The following is a 19,865-nucleotide window of genomic DNA, read 5'->3' as shown; positions in this document are numbered from 1 at the left end:
GTAATTGAAGAATCAATGAATCCAAAATTCGTTTATTCTACCGTCTATTGGAGTATAATATGAAGATTTCGCTTCTTAGGTATTAACTGCATTTACTTACATTGATGTTGATACACTCTACATATTTACTGATTCAGTTGTTTTTTCTTCATTTGATTGATTTTCCCTAGAAAACAACATTTTTTATGGATTTTTACATTGGATTTGTCCCATGTAATAATGTTTATCCATGGCGTTACAAAATGGCAACAGGCTACTTCTGTATAGCATTAACTTAAAAGAGTTTCCATTTATAATCTGATGTTTCAAACTTTGTAAATGGGCTTCCACTGCGCAATGCACAATAATGGAGAATTGATATCATTATTTGATTTGATGGAGCACAGTTTCAGTGAGGATTCTATTGCTAGGGATCGCTTATGTCTAGACGTTTCTACGAGAGCACTCTCAGGGCGGGCTCTCAGCTCTCAGCTCTCAATAGAAAAGGGCCCGAAGCGACGAAATTTCTGACCGAAAGAGACGATCGACGAAAACTGTAAAACGCAATCAGCCAAGGCCTTTTGATTGCTCGCGGGCATCGCTCGTTAACAGCTTCCAGAGATGCTCTCGCTCAGGCTCTCCGCCGAAAGACTTTCGTTGCAACGCCCACTGCAATTTTAATCAGACGGAATTCCAGACGATGCTGTCCCTGTTTTTATGACGGTTTCCATGGCTTTCTCACGATTACGAAAACGTACAATTTGTCGTCGGCCGATTTATGAGCGGCCATATTAAACGATGAAGTAGTGGAGGATACGTCTAGCCTTGAGCTGCTTGTTGGAAATCAATGTCTTGGCTGGACAAAATTGTGTAAGTTTGATGTCCGACTTATTTCGAATTGTGATGAAAGGCTCAAGGTACGAAACTGAATTTCTATGTTTCTATTTTCTATTTCAGTCCCAAATTTAAAAAGAAATACAATAGAAATGTTATGTTTCCATAAATGATAAATGTATTTCGCGCTACAGATAAGGTTCAGACTGAGTGTTAAGACCATTTCCATGCAAGTCCCACAGCTAACGTATAGAACGTCCAGAGCCCAGCTAAGTACGAAAAAATCTGCAGAAATTGTAAAAGTCAGATTCTGTTTCGATCTCGAAATGTTTTTGTCTTCTCAATAATGAATTGATCATTCGTGATTCAATGATGTATTTTATTAGCAGAGATTCTTAATAATGTGACAAACGAAATTTTAATCTTATCAAAAAATAAGTGGTTGAGAGAATTCAGTCAGATCACTAAACAGAAAAATAGGTTTGATATAACAAAAAGTAATACGACCAGGTGGTATGTTGACATTATTATATTAGTAGAGATTAATCATGATTAATAATAAACACAAAATCATATCTAATTATGCAATACGTAAGTGGTTATGAGAATTTGACTATTTGATTCATAATTCAATGTATTGGATAGGAATATGAGTTTGGGGTAGTAATAGAAGGTGGTTAGATTACCAATCAGAAATATGGGTTCGGGAAAGTAATAAGATGAGGTTGGATCTTAGTGAAAGCATTACTAGGGATTAATCATCATGCAATAACCGAAAATTGTAAAAAATAATTCCATATGGAGATTTTTATGGTAGGGTTTTTCTTAAGGGATTGTTTTCATTGAATAGTGTTCACATTCGGAAAGTTCTTCATTGCTCATAAAACAAACGAAACCAAGAAATTGTATTTCGTTATTTCAAGTGACAATTTCAAATCTATTTAATTTATTGTTTTAAATGTTTGAATATATGTAGATAAATGGTGTTGGGAGAGTAATGAGGAGAGGTGGGTGGGAGTTGGCGTGCCTAGCCAGCCGCGAAACGCGTGAAATAATATGCATCCGTGGGCGTGCGGATGGAGCTACAGACATTGACAACAATAAGTGAGATTTGCAGGCTTACCTTTCTTCGGTATGAGCGATTTGAGCAGTAGGACGGCGTTCTCGTCACTAGCCCATGCGTGCATTTTGCGGTAACTGTCGCGGCCCTTCTCAGTCAGCTTGTCCCACGGCTTGGGTTTGGAGAGCAGCTCGGAGACGGTGCCCTGAGACAGGCCGAGCACGTACTTGGCGAACAGACGTTGGCCGACGTTGTGAATGGAGAGCAACTCTCGCACGCGACGAGCTATGTGCAGAGTGTCGAGGTTCTGCGTCGAGTATTTGTCCATATTGTAGCGGAGCATCTCCTGTAGTCGGGCCTCCATTGGATCGCCTTTCGGGATGAGCGACTCGCCGAAGCGACCTACGATGGCGCCCGGGTCGTCGCTGAAGCGAAACGGAGACCTGTCGTCGAACCGGAAAGGGCTCTTGATGACATCGGGGAAGCCGAGAGGTGCGGCTCCAAGAGGCAGCACGTTGTTGTTGAGTCCGTTGACCAGCTGCGGTCCCGTGCAGACCACGTCCGAGTCGCCAGCGGGCGAACAGGCGCCTCCATTCATCCTCTCAGCCTCTGCTGGCTGCTCCTCTTCCTTGTGCTGCTGCTGCGGCGGCGGGGGTGGCGGAGGTTGCTGCTTTGCTCCACCTCCTCCTCCTGTACACCAGTAAACCACTCTTAAAGCTCATTTCCCGCTACGGATGCATATTATTCAACGTTTTTCTCTCAGCGCAAGGCCCCGATTTCACAGTCGGTTATAACGGACACACTAAACAGAGATACTACTTTGTACTATTTGTAGCGTTACTTCATGTAGGAAAGTTGTTTAACAGTATAATTCCAATTCAGTGAATAGAAAAATAGTCATGTGATTGCAAATCACTGTGAAAATCATGTGATTGCTAATCATACTGATCATAATAGAAGGTTTACTACTAGTATCAGTTTGTAGTACGAGTATCAGTTTTACTGTAGTATTAGCTTTTAATATTAATATTTGTGCTATTGGTGAAAAAACTTCTAATATTATTTGTGGTAGTAGAGTATTGTTTATTGTACAAATAAGCACTATTGTTGCGAAATAGTGATGTTTAGGACAGAAAAAAACTTATTATATTGATCCGCACAATGATAAAAAACGGGGAAGATATTGCATTCGATAGCATAGTAATTGTAATTTGGTTCTATCAATATTATTCTTTGTAATCATATACTATCAGGCATTATCTTTATTGAGGATGAATTAATATTAATATTAATAAGGTGGAAAGGGTTGTTTTTGGAAAATATACTTTCCTGTATTCATGTCAAGAAACAGGAATGAAGAATGTATCCACTGCAAATCTTTTCGATGGATGGTGGAAGAAGAAAAGTAGAATTATTAAAATGATCTTCAAGAATCACGTGATTGTTACAAGTTAAAGAAAATGTTAGTGATACTTTGAAAATACAGTTAGTGCTGAGACTGGGGTTGCATGAATAAAGCTACTTCTTCTCCTTTCAAATAGCAGTGTTTCGAAGCATTTTCCACCGTCTACTCCTCGAGACAGTTCAATCGACCTCAGAATGCTGCAAAAACACGAAATTTCACGTTCAAATTTATTATCATCTACTACAAAAATCAATTCAATAGAGCATTTTTTAAGTAATTGATGTATCAATTGACATATATCATTTTTAGATAATTTTTCTGAGGATGAATGATGCCATGATAATGAGAAAGATTATGATGATAAGACTTGATCATTAGTCCGTAGAAACATAAGAGAGCTAGGACCCTACACCTTGAGTTATTTGCGAACTGCAAATCCAATTTTTCCTCCACTTTCAGTTCTTATTTTAAATGAGATCAGAATTACAATGATCATCCTAATGATGAAATTCTCGAATTTGGAATAGGATCCCCAATTTGAAGTTTCCATGAAGTATGTGGAACACATTTTCTCTCCTTGTAATACTCAAATCCCAGTTATTATCTAATTTGTTAAGAAATGCTTACCTAACTTGCCTTTTCAATTCGTCATAATCTCTTTGAGCTTCCAATCTGGCCTCCAGCCTACAGATGTGTTGTCGCTTGTGTTCTAGTTCCTCTTCGAGTCTAGCTATTTGATTTGATGAGTTTTCCTGAAGTTTTCCTATACTTGACTGAAGCCTCTGTACATCCTCAACCAGTTGTGAAATCTGTAATAAAAAACAATTACATTTTATTAGAATAATAAGATTGATATACATGAATAATTAATATAAATATAAAAGAATACTGTGTATGAATTTAAATTGAACCGTGAAATGTTGTAGTTTTCGATAGTTTTCACATGCTGTCCTTCGAATCGATAGTTTCTTTGGAATTAATAATTTCTCTATCGAAGGAAAGTTTCCATGTTGATGAAATCTGATAAATAGACATCTGATAAATTTTTGTTTAATCTCAACAGAGTTTTGAAAAGCCGGAGGAAAATTTCTTCGAAAGTCGATGAAATATGAGTTTTCGAAAGAGTTGTTCCTAAGCAGAAAGCAATTAGGAGACCAGAAGCATTAACGGCAGTTTAATGCAAATCAAAACTTAGCTGCCGTTCTAATACGTCCGACTCATCCTTCATAAAGATCGATTCAGTTCCGAACGAGTTCGAAGAGAATCGGCTGAAACTTTGTGCTTGAATTTGCCAACTTACAGCGCCTCAATTGATAGAAACACATAAACAAAATCCGGATATCAATAGGACTGCCACAATCTATTGCCATTCAGTAATGAGCTACAATCTATCAAGATCGTCCGTAATGAAAATATTGAGTGATGCTCCATCATCTCCCGAAATCCATTCTACATTTATAAAGGAGGTTGAATGATTGAAATCATTTAATTACACACAGATTATCATGGATTTCTTCTTATTCAAGGTAAATTAGATGCATAAATAAAATATCAATGATGTACTTGTGTTAGTCGATTTTTGTAAGATGGTATCTTAAATTTCAGTCCTGTCAGATTTCAATTATGAATAACATTTTGTAATTCAGTTCTATAAGTGATAGAGCTGTTTATTAAGATGTAAACTTTTGTAAGAGTTTGGGAAAGTTGCAATGAAGATTCATAAATCAATAAAATCAAGGTACCTTTTCTACTATTCAACTTTCAACTGCTATTCGTATTCGATATTGAAATGTTTTATTCAGTTAGTGAGTATTGGAGTGTGGGGAATGAAGCCGATTCAGTGGCTGTATTGAAAACAAAAACAGGCGACATAACGACAAGAGTCAATAGTGCATCTTTTCGATGGAAGTGGTGGCCTGAGCCAAGTCAATTATTTTTGAAATCGTTCAAATATAAACTTGTGTTGGAGAGTGGAGCGGATGCACGTGAATGCGTCGTCTCCCTTTGTAAATGGTGTCGTGCGAAGGAAAGTCTCTCGAAATATGTCAGTTATAGAGAAGCGAGACAATGTAAGTACAGTGTCAGTGACCGGTAGGCAGCTACAATTGCGTCAAGTCTACTCGCAAAAATGGTCTTTTTCAAACACAATAACATTCATGTATTTTGATTTCGAATCAATATGTTTTCCTTAACCAAAATGATTTGAAAATGAATTTGAAATTTATTAAGATTTTTTATTAGATTGTAAGAGCTTGAAAATGGATTAAAAAAATATCAAAGCTCCTTTTCAAATCACAGAAAGGTATTTAAATTTTTATGGATATCATCACTTCTTTATCAATGTGTAACAAATTCTACAAAATAATACTAGGATGATAACGAAGACAAGAGAAATTAGGATTTGGTAATTAATTTTCAATTTATTTATTATTAATTTATTCATTCCATAATACACAAACCATATACATGATCAGATAAGGACCAACAGGTCTAGACCAAAACTGTTCCCTTCACGCATTTTGATAGAAGTGTGTTGATTTTGTTGCTTCGAATCCAGAAATATATAAAGTAAATTAAAATTTTAAATTTAATTGGATTAAAAATAAAAAGTAATGAAAAAATCGTAGTCAACTGTAGCTCAAAACTTGAAAACATTGAATTATTTTATAATTTAGAAACAAAAAACAAGCCCAAACTTCCTCCTAACATGAATTAACGTGATGATGAACACTAATCAAACATACGTTAAGATGCGAGTCGTAATCACTCACACCGTGGACTGTAAAACTAATTACTCTAATAATAGAGAGGTTAAATAAATAATAACACTGTACACACGACTCGAGCTCTCGATTGACACTGACTTTATTAATAAATGCAAGCACACAAGCACAAATAATGATACATGAAATCGCCTGTACGCGGCGGTAGCGGCTGGAGCATGAACGTACCGCCCACCAGAAATTCAATTTATATTAATTTCTCATTATCCTTTGTTGGTAAAATACAAATTTTATTTGTATTTTCAGTTACACATGTAACTGAGTAGATATTAATAAAACAGCTATTATATGTGAATATAAGATGAAACGTCATTATCGATCCCACGTTAATAGAGTTTTTCATAGATTGAACAATCCATTGTCCTTTATTTTTGAGATAATAAACATTAAGGGAGGCTGCATTAGGCAAATAGAGACGAGAATATCGTATAATGCAGTTGAAACATGACTAGTATACTCAATACTTTTGATCTCATAAATTTTATTCTGGATTCTCTTCCACTAGTGAAGGTTAGAGAAAACAGGGTGGATGTTATGATCCGGAGTCTATAATGGAGTAGATTATGAGTCTCCATTGATTGTGAGAAGGAGCGGTATAGGAAGAAGATGGGAGCTCCTTTTTTCATCTAACGACTAATTTTTTTCTATTTGAAAGGTTTTTGTTCTCAAATGTGCGGTTCAGTTGAAATATTAGACGCGATATGAATATGGACTTGAGAGTTGAAATCGATTGAGAACGGGCAATATTGAGTGTGAGGGGGGGGGGGGGAAAGGGTGAAGGACAGCTTCAGATTTATCCGGAAGACTTTTTGCTGGAGCAGGCTTTGTGTGGTCAGAGATAGAGATTCATTAGTGGTGGATATTTCTTCAGGAAAGAGTGGCATTTGCGGGCGCCGTGGTCCATAAGGGGGTGCCCGCCCCCCTCGGCAACCGAGAACACATTAGAACGGCCGAACCGATGATGCTAACGGCAATAACGAAGAACAAGGAGAAGAAGCAAGGGCAAAAAGTGTAGGCGCAAGCTGCATAAAGGGGTATGGTTTCCGCGGTCAGGATAAGGGGAGAACCTTGACGTTCAAAATCTGTTTCCATTTGCGCCTCTCTCACTCTTCCTCTTAAACCATACCGACGTCGTTTTTTGCAAGAGCTTTCCTTCCCCAGTTATCGAGTTTCACCGACAAACAAAACATGAAGAATTGAGAACCGAATCACTTTCTAGACGATAAATTTTCCGTCTGCTACTGTTGCGTTGGGTAAGATGTGAACGGGCGCACCTTCTAAGACCTTTATCTGACATTTGAAGCTCTTCTAGACAAAACGTTCAAGTAAGTGAGAATGAGAACATGCAAAAGCTATACTTCCCCCTAAATTTCGTTTATTCTATTGGTATTATAATCTTCTCTTTCATTAAGTTTCCAATCTATTCTTGAAAGCTCTCTAATCTTCTTAGAAAGAGTTCTGGAATTTTTTGTACTGTGTTGATTACTTTATAGAGATCCATGAATTATTCATTATTAAATATCCAATATAGTGGACAATTATTGTCTAGAATTTGGAAGTATTCAGAAAATAATAGTCGAAAACTGGGCCAATTGAGTCCAATACTTCTCTTTAACGACGATAAGAATCACTTCATGTTTAAGAAGTGAGAGAAAACTTTTCTCTTCAAATTGTCGAATATTTTCGGGATACTTCCCAAGTTATTGAGGAGTGCTGACTATATATTATGTAGGAGTATAAGTTTGAAGAAAGATTTTCACGAAAGTTGTAGAATTATTCCGGGCTCACAACAAGTTAACGGGGATTGTTTGAACTATGTTACAATGTATGATTGGTTAAAAAGTGGTGTGAAATGGTGCTCACCTGAGCCGAGAATAGAGAGGCAAAGCAGCTGATGCCGACAGGGGACTCGAGTATGTAGTGGCGGGTCTACGCGGAAGACGCGTCATCTTCCCCTTTCCAGACTCGACCTTTCAGTGAGCGCCTATAGTCTCCCGAAGCACAACCAAATGGAATATTGAATCTATCGATTAAGAAGAGGGCGTCAGATAGAAGGAGCGCTCACAGACTTGGCGTATCTGTCTAATTGTCAGAGCCAAAGACTGTAGAAGCTTAATCACCAACCCCTCTCAATGCTCTTCTCACCCCCCGATAATCAATAATAATACTCAAATAAAGAGCACACGCGGAGCGCGGCGAAAGAGAGAGATTGACAGTGGAAAGAGACAGACAACCGAATTAAAACCGAATCGATCCGCGCCTAACGAAAATCTCACTGACGAATCTTCCATGTCACACTACTCATACCCCTCTACCCCTGACTCACCATACCCCACACCCACCAACAAAAAGTATAAATTGATTCCAGATAATAGCATTTCCACTACTATATTTATTGTAAAAGGAATTTTTTTTCAAAAAGGGTAAATTGATTGAAGAGACAAGAGAGTGACATCTGTACGAATATAATTATTATTGTTAAAAGGGAAAATTTTTCAAAAGAATTATTCAAAATTGTTAAAAAGAGTAGTGTAACGTATGTGTGACAACATACTTACACACATTATATTGTGTTTATGCATAATTTGTGATGATGGAATGGTACAAAATTGTAACAAATAGTACTGTAAGGTATGTGAGTTAACTTATATTCACACACATTCTCCTATAGCTAGAGTTATTCATGTATTACAAAGTAAAAACTAAAAACAAGATGAGTTTTATACGATGAGAGTAAATAAAAGGTGCCCATAGTAAATAAAAGGTGCAGGAGAATTAAATAGAGGAAAAGAGAAAGCTGTGTGTGATCATGAACTATTGAAATGCTTGGTTGATTTTATTAACCCATGTACACGTATAGACTGAATTGATGACTCATGTTCATGGTGTGTACCCTATGATTATTATAGGAGTTTAATAGCATTTTCTAGGAAAACATAGAGACATGACCAATACCTCTTCCGAATCAATCTAGTTCTCAATTGGTAATTAAACTGGTATTTAATGATTTTATCCTCTTTTGTTATCAGACGATAACATGCTCTCAGTGAATTTTTCAGATGAAATAAGGATCTTCTCGGATGATATGTTTATGGTTGGTCGCAAATCACTAGACTGTAAAGTGGAAAATAAATAGTCATATATTAAGAGAGCCATAAATAGTCATCCAGATAAGTTGGAAAATGATTCAAAGGCTCATTATCGAAATTGAACGAACGATACGAGCAAGTCTGCTATAGTTTTATGACATCTAAAATGTTTATAGTGTGTGTCTGAAGATACTCTGATCACCCGTTATGACATTTTTAATGAATTTCGCCTATCTTGGAGCAATATTTTTTCGAGTGTCACCTGTCTTTAAATTGTATCTTGTATAATAACAAATAATGTACTTATGTACTTACACAATGACGATTATTATTATTATTTATAATGATTTCACAATATTAATCCCTCATATACATCTCTACTAAAGAAGAAAACTGTTATTTGAAGTTATAGAACAGCACAATAAGGAAATGCTCGATCATTTTCTCAAACATTTTTCGTATGACAAATAATCATTTGCTAAACATGATTAATTACGACAATTATAGATTAAACATGATTATCATGCGTTAAACTTTTCCATTTCTACAAGGATTAATTTCAAATCCAACCTCTCCACCCCTACATTGTAAAACTATATAATATTCCTCAAGCAGAAAATCTAGTTTTGAGTAGGCCAAACTCCTCAATATTATTTCCATTTCTGAGATTTTCACCAAACAGATACTGCTTATTGAGTTTTTCTATTGAATATCATTTCATGTGATTAAATCTATGTAGTAGTTTTGAAGAAGGACTAAATGAGAATGTATCCTTCAATATATTTCCAAAGATATGTTGCTTCCCAATTAAATGGCATATAAGTAGCTCTGAAGGTTAAAAATTCAACGATTTATTTACCGATTCATCATCAATCATTAAAAATGACAGCCGGGCCATTACTTGTATGCAGCATTCATGCGCAGAAATGCAGACTGTTTCATTGCATTCTGTTTCAACGATATGCGACTAACTACAACACTTTTAAAAGCCAGATGAAAAAAGTTATTAAGTCGACTTTATTTTGCTACTCGTCATTTGCTTGATGGCTCATCTTGATCTCAGGCGGCGAAGAAAGAAAAAGAAGGAGACGGCTCTAATTGTAGTAGAGTAAGAGGAACGAGAGGGACTGGAGGTAGAGGGAGATAAGTAGAGTGAGGGATCTCGATGAGAAAGAGAGGAGGCGTGAGAGAAGAGTGCAAGAAGGAGGTGTAGTGAGAAGACGAATCAGTTGACTAGACTGAAAAATGCATTGGAATAAGAGAAGAAGGAAGGATTGGTAGTAAAAGTAGAAGGAAGAAGAAGAAGAAGAAGAAGAAGAAGAAGAAGAAGAAGAAGAAGAAGAAGAAGAAGAAGAAGAAGAAGAAGAAGAAGATGAAGAAGAAGGAGAATGACGATATGAATATAATTTTCTTATTTATAAACTCAGCTTAGATTCTCGACAGTCGAACACCGTGTGTCTATCAAAATTAAATGACGAAAAATAATGAAGAATAAAAATATGTATGATGAAATAATTGCAAAATATTATATTCCTATTTAGCAGCAAACCAAAATCCGAACGATCCTTATCTTCTCAAACAAATAAGAAGAGACAGAAAGGGAGGAAGGAAGGCTGATCTGAGTGCAAGAGTTTTCCAGCAAAAGAAGAGCAAAATAAAAAAGAGGAAACTCAGGAGAAATTCAGGAATATGCAGGAAAGAAAACATAGAGGTGTTGTAAGGAATGAATCGAGAGGTTGATTGCACTATCAATGTCTCCAAATTATAATAGAATAGAATGACTTCTTTGTTTTGGGCAGTGATCTCCAATTAACAACGATTATTTAGAAGTGACTCAGAGTTTGAAGTGAGTTTTAATAGAAACGGTACAGAAAGTAGACAGTATTACAGATAGTGTAGGAGTTGTAGTTTGTGATGTATAGGGAAAATGATAATGATTTGCAGTCGAATGCATTCACTATGGAATTATTAGGAATTTAGCAGTGGCGGATGAGAGCGGAAAGTATAGAAATATTAAATCGTAACTCGGTGGTTGTGGCATTCTTCAAAACGTGGACAGCGAAAGTGGCATTTGTGGAGTGCGGAGTGCACTTTTTGCAGCCGGAGGTAATCGGCGGCCGATTGAAATCCGATGCGACAGGCAGTATGGGAAAATAGTCGAGCGACAAAAAGCGGCGACCCGTCATCATCTGGCGGCATTTAAATTGTGCCGCAGGACGCAGGAATCCGGTCGTCTTTCCTCGAACGCCAAGCAGCTGGTGAACGCCGCGCGAAAAAAGCCGGCGATTTCGACGCGAAAAAAGCCAAAGGTCAGCGCAGTCGCGTTCCTCTCAAGGTCAATTGCAACGGGATCAAAATAATGCTCACAGTGAGCAGTCGACCTGATCTTGCGTAATGATACACAAAAAATCTAGAAGGCTACAATTATCATTATTGAGTATTTACTTTATTGTAGTTTAGAAGATTTAAAATTTTAACAGATCCCTTATCCGATTATTATTAAGAATGAGAATGCTTTTATTCCTTTACGGGCCGTTTGCACAGTCTAAGCTTAGACTGAATTTAATCAGCTGGTGGCTTAAACTCAAAATGTAACACCTTATAAAAAACGAGACTTGATATGAATTTAATCCAGTTTAAAATGAAATTTAGTACAAACTGTCACTGTGCAAACGGCCCTAAAACACATTAACTTTGCAATTGTGAATTGTATATTGTCAAATTATATAATATTAAGACATAACTGAGCCATTGAAGAATCCTTCAGAATACTAAGAAATGATATGGTAAAATTCGAGTTTGAAGCTGAATAACCCTTGTGATTGTTCCTTTGGCTAGGGTGAATTCAATCAACTTATGATTCTCGGTAGGCTTATCGAGATAATAGTCCGTAAACGTCCTCTGTATCTCGTCAGCTTCTCTTTGCAACCTCCAACTAAACACTGAACTTGGCGAGAACTTTGAACCCGTCAACTCTCATCATCCACACCCTATACACACTTCCAAACTATTGGCCTGTTAATTCAGCTACGGATGCACTGAAATACCTCGAATCTCAGTCACTAACTTGCAGCTTTCATTTTTCTAGCCGTGGAGTGATTTGCAGTCAATAACTAGCAGTTTTAATTTTTCTAGCCGTGGAGTATCTGTTTGGACTCACAATACTGTTCTTACGAAGTCAAGAAAATTTCTAGTCACTTAGATACGTGTCATATTGTAGGTTCGATTTTATTGAAAGCTTAGATTTTTAATCAGCAAAAATATCCTCATGATGATAAGTAAAATAACTTTATGAAACGAAAAATTGAATATGAATACGAGCTATTTGCTTGTTTGAAAATGATAACTTTCATTCCTTTATTTGATAGACGTTTTTTTTTTAAAAATAGGTTTTGTAGAGGTGGCATGAATATTATTAGATATTAACAAGACTAAAGGATGACAAATTGATGATTCTTGGAGAATAGGATGTAAACCAGTTAATTTTGAAAAAAGTTATAAGGATGGCATGAGTATTATTAGACATTAACAAGATTAAAGGATGACAAATTGATGATTCTTGGAGAATAGGATGTAAACCAGTTAATTTTCTACAGCTCCAGTAGACGTTACGTTGCTACTGTATTTTTGTACTAGCTAATGTTGGCGAGTTGTGTAGAATGTTTCCATCAATAACCTTCAATTATTTGAGAGTGTCGTCTATTAAATTGAACAATCGAAGGAAACAGAGTATCGGCAGATTAGATATTGGTGTCGGCCTCCTTTATTGGTGAGAGGAAGTCGGAGGCAGTGGAGCTGATTGGAAGATTGAGCCATGACCTCACTGGCAGTCAGCGATCATTACGGCACACACGACAAAATAACAATAAACAGCAGAACATCGACAGAGCATCGGCAGAGCCTACAGCGTCTAGCGGACCGACACTAGCCGAAGCCGATACGCACTGATTCAACACGACCGAACCAACGCATTTCAAGCGTAAACGTTTTTTTTAGTATTTGGGAAGCGACGTTCTACCACAATGATCCTTTTCCCTAATTAAATGTCGATTCCATTCTATCATTTTTGACAGCCGGCCAGCCGCGTTACAGTTTCTTAATTCCAGCTCTGTAATGACGACTGCTCAGAATTTATTCTGATAAGTGAACTTCTTAATTGGAAGCGGAACAATGAACGCACGATAATTATTCAACTGGATGAGCCAATTTTCGTCAATAACGAAATAGAGCTGTTGTAGGCTATCCAGCTAGAAACTTGAGGCCTTATCATCAAAGCTCATAAATTATCGATTAGATTGATTGATCACATCGACTTAAAACATTTTTTTTAGTTTCAAATTGACTATATATCTTAATATTATATTGAGTCCATGATGCTCATTCATATATTTAGGTCAAGAGCTAAAAAAATTATTTTAGGAAATAATGAATTTGTTTTTACAGTAACATTTTTATCATCAATGATATTGAATTCTCTACGTCCCAACAAATTTCAGATACTTGGATCTCCCTGAAATTTCCATAAGTGTTTCATGCAAGTTTGCAAGGTTGATAAAAAAAGTTTGATAAACTGGAATGCAAGTTCAATAAAATATTATATACGTTATTTCGTTTAAGTTTTCGCTTTTCTCCCATAAGCTTAGCTGTATCCTGCAATAATTGACTTATTTAGAGTGTCAGCCACTACCTGGAATTCTTCTAAGCGACCAAAGGACCATGGACAAAGCGTGAACAGCTGTGCGCAAAAAATCTAAAGCGGCGAAATTTGTTTCGAAAAAAAAGCCGCTAAGTCACTGGATAATTTATTTTTTCGGCAGAAATCTTTCAAGACTGTCGTCGTGGCAAATTTACAGCTGTCTTTCTGTCTTCTCAACTTGCATAATATCTCCTACAATAATTGTGCTTTGTCACATGGGCTAATAGGACGTACCTTCATGTTTGTCGCGAACATAATTTCATTTTTTGTCAGGGGACATCTTTTTCCTGTCGATTATTGCACTCAAAAACGTGTGAAAGTAGATCCTTTCAAGTTTAAAAGGTATACGGAGAATAAAAAACGTATTTAGTATGGGTGAAGATTTAAAGTGTACAAACCACTTACATTCGTTTCTCATCTGTTAATACAAGTATGGATTCTTATCAGTAATAGGATCAAATTCATTTATTGTTAGAAAATTTGCTAAAAATGTTGGAAAAAAGCTACAACATTTTTGTTACATCATTTTTTCTGAGAATACATTTTCCCCTTTCCCGATGAACAACTGAAGAATATGCTAAGCCATCAGAACTACTAGCTAAATCATAATGTAAATTATTATAAATGTATACATTATAGACTATTTCAAAATAATTGTTAGTGGAGTAGACACAACTAATGTTATGCTTACCAGTAAAAATCATACTCTCATTATTAAACAAGTATGATGATGAAAAACGTACTCGTTTATTTATCCCATTATTGTGTCCAATTATGAGCGTAAGATTTTCAACAATCTTTTGTATTGTAATGTTCAGCCCTTCTATCTGAGAGTTTTGAATGAGTCTGACTATGAATGGAAGAAATCGCTAGATAACCACGACTCCCAATAGTTGGGAGGTTTTCCTGTCTATGATAGCTAATTTGTGACCTTGCCATTTCGTGATCGATGTTTGAGCAGGATTGCAGGTGGGGTTGACACAGGTGGAATCGGTCACCACATTCTAAATAAGGTGCACGATAATTTGTTTATTGTAAGGAAATATCGCCACCGCTACTGTAGCGACTGCCGCAGCAAGAACCATTTCAAACGTGACCCTATTACTTGCCTTGTAGCAATAATAGAGATAATGGCTGGGGCATTCTGCCCAAGCCCAACAGTAGGAAATTGCTTTCATAATGATCAATCAGAACTGTGAAGCGATGGATTTCAATTTCGATTTCGAACCAACTCTTTTCAGCAGCAGTAGCGCGTCATTACGCCCTCGAAAATATAATAATGTGAAACGAAGCTATCAAGACAAATTGTCAAAATGCAGACACAGACAGCTCAGCCACTGAAACGAACCGGCCAACGCTTAACGAAGAAAGATTGCATTTCCCTTCGGCTCCCTCACCAATGCATATCACTAAAACATCCTAATTTCATCTTTAAATTTAGATTTGAACGGCTGACCACCATATCTACTGTAGTTATTGAAATTCGGTAGCTATGGTTCAATAGTGCGGTAAGAATTTTTCACAACAAAGCAAATTCAGTTCACAAGATGAAAAATTCGCTTGTGTGTATCTCCCCATAATAAGACACTCCTACTTTTTATCACAATTCAAAAGAGATGCATCTACAGTGCAGAATTGGATTAACATTGTTCTCCAATAAAGATCCTCTCCTGTTTAACAAGACTATAACAGACTATATCAATCTATTCATCCATAGTCTGTTATAGTCTTTCTATTGACGTAGTAGGGTTCTTATAGATGGAGTAGAGTTATCTATCCTCTGTGGTTTTTAATGAAATCATTCTACAAGTGAAAACAATAAGATAACTCTCCGTTACTGTTTTGAAAAGATGAGGAGCAATGAGAGTTTAGTTTAAGATAAGGTTCGAAACCATATTTTTGCAGCAACTACTTCTACTGCTTCAAAATCTACATTCTAACCTCTCGATTTCTATTCGTACCACAGTTTCCCATTTCTATTACTTCTTTTGTCATTGTATAATTTTCTTCAACTCTTATTCCGGCTTTCTGATCGTTATTCTCACGAATATTCGAGTGGCGAACAATCATCAGTCAATATTGAATTGAATTGTTGCTATTGAAACCAGCAGTCACACGCTCCAAATTTGTCCGCTCAAGTGGAATGTGGAAATCCAACGACTAGCACAAGCCACAGAAATAATAGGAAATGAACCGAAATGTTGGACGCTTCGCTATTCAATCGACAAATTGGAAGCAGCCTGCGGAAACACGAATCGGTTGACAGAATTTCTATGGATCACATTTACTATTTTTGATATTAATTACAGTGAAGGCTTCCGTTGTTTGTTGGCTATGTCCGGATGTGGACAGACAACCCTTTCATCGTAATTACCCACCTGACCTGTAAGCAGATTCTGATGACTTCACCGATCGACCATTCAAGTATTGGCTCGCTCACTACAACAATTCCCACTAAAATATTCTCTAGAGGTTTTTGGCGAAAAAATTTTCAATCAAATATATGGTTCCATTATGGCGGATTAACACATAAATTATAATAATATGATAGAGCCTTTGTGAGGAAAAGGGTTCTGGTTTTAAAGTTTACACGCAACTTGGTCGAAATATTTCATTGGAATTAGGATTTAATCTTCAATCATCAATCGTTTTCTCACTCAACTAGGCCTTCAATACGAGGAAGTGGATGTATGTTCTCAGCCAAATAAGTACAGCAATTATTATTATTAAACGAAAATCCAAATTAATTGCTGTAATTCACCCCAAAGACTTCTGCTACTGCAAATATTGACAACAGGGTAAACAGCTAGATGAAAATTCGATGAGCGCTACTATTCAAAAATTATTTGTCAGCCCGGGAATCGAACCCAGTACCTCCTAATGTTAATTTCCGGGCTGATTTCGATTTGTATTAATTTCGATTCCCGGGCTGACAAATAATTTTTGAATAGTAGCTCTCATCGAATTTCCATCTAGCTGTTAACCTAGTAGTCAATATTTGCAGTAGCAGAAGTCTTTGGGGTGAATTACAGCAATTAATTTGGATTTTCGTTTAATAATAATAATAATAATTAATTCATTAGCATTCGGATAATTGCAATATCTCAGTAATTTCCATCTTTAGTACAGCAATTCTCCCTTGAAATACAGCAGAATGGTAATCAATAAACTATATCAGTTGAATTATTAAAAATATATATATTTATTTATTATGTATATTATTTGTGTTGTGGATTTAGAATATGGTCATATGATTATTTTAATAGATAAGAATTTATTTACATCAACATGTGCCTAGAATGATCATTGGGTCTGGATTGAAATTTAATTTTGCTTGGTTCATTTGATTTTCAAAAAAATGTTTGATTATAGATCCTTGCACTTTTATTTTTAGTCTCATATTCAACGTGTTACTACTTCACATTGAAATGATTCAATTTGGAATTATCGCCTTTGTGTTTTGTAGGCCTACTATGTGTTTCCCAACACAACCTTCATGAATTTCAATAGGACAGGAAGCCTGGAGAACAATCAGTCACACTCCTAATCCAAAGACCAATTAGATCGTTCAATAATTCATCGGCTCTCATTTCAATTATATAGGATATAACACTGATGAGAGCTGATCATTGGCATAATCACGTGTGTGGGGTGGAGTGTGTCTACAGTGCGATAATTCCACTTTAAGATCATTCAGCAATAATGCAGCATCAATTACAAGTACGGACCTGGGACCTGGGTGTCTTTGCCAGTTGCATGCTTTGGAGAGAAGTGCATCTAGGGGTGGTCCACCGATTGCTTGCCTCTCAAGTCCCCCCGAAACCATTTCTGTCAAGCCTTTGACGCACTAATCTCTAATACAGCTTGTCTCTGTTGCTGATTACAAAACCGCTATGATCTCGTCAGCGGGACTATTACTCTTTAAGGCACCACCGACCAATACTGGCAAGTTACACTTCTCATCAAATCTTCAGATCTCATGTTGTGTATTATAAAGCATGTGAGTAGCTCATCTAGTAGTATGATAAAATATACAATACGATACACTGCATCGTCAATGATGTGATACGTCAGTGATAATACATTTTTTTGAACATAAATTTGCTATACTCAATAGAAGCAAGACTAGAAGCTTAGTTGAAGGAATGTTCATACGCAGAAGGCTGCACTAAAAGTGAGTTTTGTGATTTTTTAGATTTTTATCGTCAGTCTATATCAGAATAGTTGCTAGGTTTCACTGTGAGGAGTCATTCCATATTTTATCAATATTAAGGAAATAAAATTGTTTGTATTTTATAGCTGCATCATATATATAATTATTGTTCAAGTATTCTACATAGTGCAATATTTCTTGAAGAGAATAAAATTTTATTTCTGTTTGAATTTACCCGAAACACTTTGTTCCTTTCTAATTATACTGGGAAATCATAATCTGGAATTTGAAAGTTCTAAAGGATCTACCGATCAAGCTTTTCCACTTCTTGTCATTGATCATTTACAGGTCATTATTCCAGATTCATTTTAGGTTCAACATTTCAAATGTCAGGTTGCATTATTTTGGTTCTGATTCGTAGGTCTTCAGTCGCTGATTATCGAAATCGTGGAGGGCGGCTTGGACTATTTGTAGCGAAAGTATTCGAGATTCATTTTCAATTATCCGATGGACTGAAACGGGCAGACGCTGTTTCCGGCTGTCTGAAGGGCTGTGAGAGTAGATGGGAATGATTTGAAGCAGTTCAAAAACGAAGGGCGAAGGCACTCTTCGCGACGCGACGATCCGCCGTCGTGAGGTGAGCGTGGAGATCGAAAAGCAGGGAGAGCAATAGTTTAGACAAAAACAAAGACAGAGTGCGCCCTCCCATTCAAACAATGGAAGTGATTAGATGCACCTTCCATTAGTCACGCTTGTCACAGCGGCCCTTTCACGATCTCTTGCCCTCCCCAACTTTCTCATCACCCCCACCCCTACCACCCGCATCTTCAATTACTCCACGGTGTATTATTCGATTATAATTTTCTGTCAGTTTCGGCGACTTTTGGGGTGCTCATGATTTGCGGAGAACGAAGTGGATCCGAAGATGAGCAGCGCTGGACCAAGATGTTGATGTAAGGAATTGAAGGCTAATTTTGAGAAGATGTAGTCAGGCGTTGACTCTGACAAACGGTGCTTTCCCAAGTTTCCAAAAAAAACTCAATGAGATAGACAAAAGTCTCAGGAGAAAAAATATTGTATCGGAGAACTTGTTAATATCAAGAAATTAATGAGTATTCCTACTTGATGAAGTTGATTTATTTTCCAAATATAATCTGAATTAAAGAGGCAAGAGTAATATATTTTTGGATTTCCTTGTATGAATGAGCAAATACCACCAAATTTTAAGAGCAGACACCAATAAGGAAATGTGTGTTTTGTTGAGAGTTGTTGTGTCTTGAAGTTTCCAAAACAGGAAAACAGGAAAATCGACGTCGACTCCAAGTACTTTCAAAATTCGCCGGAATAGTTTCGGATTACGAGTAGGTGAACAGGAAAATGGCCATGTCGGTATTCTCTTCAAGAATTAGTAATCTCTTGCTTTCAATTATCAGTTTTCAAAGTTATGCTGGAGTCGGCTGGTAGGAGGCAGCAAGTTATGTTGACGTCGAGGGGGTGAGGAGGGGGTTTCGTCCGCCAAACTTGGATCTACAATGAGGCCCCTCGTTTCTGCCGGCCCCAAAACCATTTTAAAGAATGAGAACTTGATTTATTTTCTCCCCAGCCACCCTTCTCTGCTCTTTCTGATATGCAAATCGATCTACGTTCCGACGAACCACCCCCTCCCCACCACCATCCATGACACGTCTCATTCCCACACGCTCCCCCTCCCACCATACTATGATTATAATTATTGTTCCCAAGATGCGCCGCGGCGCGGTGCTATGTGATTCATAAGCTGGCTTTAGGCCTTACTCGATTCATCCCTCCAGATTATAACACATACATCACCATGACAGCTGTTATTGGATGCTGGGTAAAAACGTA

The 19,865-nt window shown here is 36.9% G+C and overlaps 1 protein-coding gene across 1 annotated transcript in view; it reads right to left on the bottom strand.

Annotated features, from left to right (window-relative positions):
• The window catches only part of LOC111062854 (homeobox protein cut), a 92,679-nt gene that overhangs the window by 9,196 nt on the left and 63,618 nt on the right, over positions 1 to 19,865 (bottom strand). Inside the window, exons 3-5 of the mRNA XM_039441460.1 lie at positions 3,906 to 4,087; positions 3,396 to 3,475; positions 1,937 to 2,590 (exon numbers count right to left, since the gene is read on the bottom strand). Coding sequence (XP_039297394.1) covers positions 1,937 to 2,590; positions 3,396 to 3,475; positions 3,906 to 4,087 — 916 coding nt within the window. The remainder of the gene's footprint in view (positions 1 to 1,936; positions 2,591 to 3,395; positions 3,476 to 3,905; positions 4,088 to 19,865) is intronic.

This window comes from Nilaparvata lugens, chromosome X, assembly GCF_014356525.2.
Source record: "Nilaparvata lugens isolate BPH chromosome X, ASM1435652v1, whole genome shotgun sequence".
NCBI lineage: Eukaryota > Metazoa > Arthropoda > Insecta > Hemiptera > Delphacidae > Nilaparvata > Nilaparvata lugens.
The sequence above is the reverse complement of the archived record's forward strand: the minus strand, read 5'-3'. Positions and strand labels throughout refer to the sequence as shown.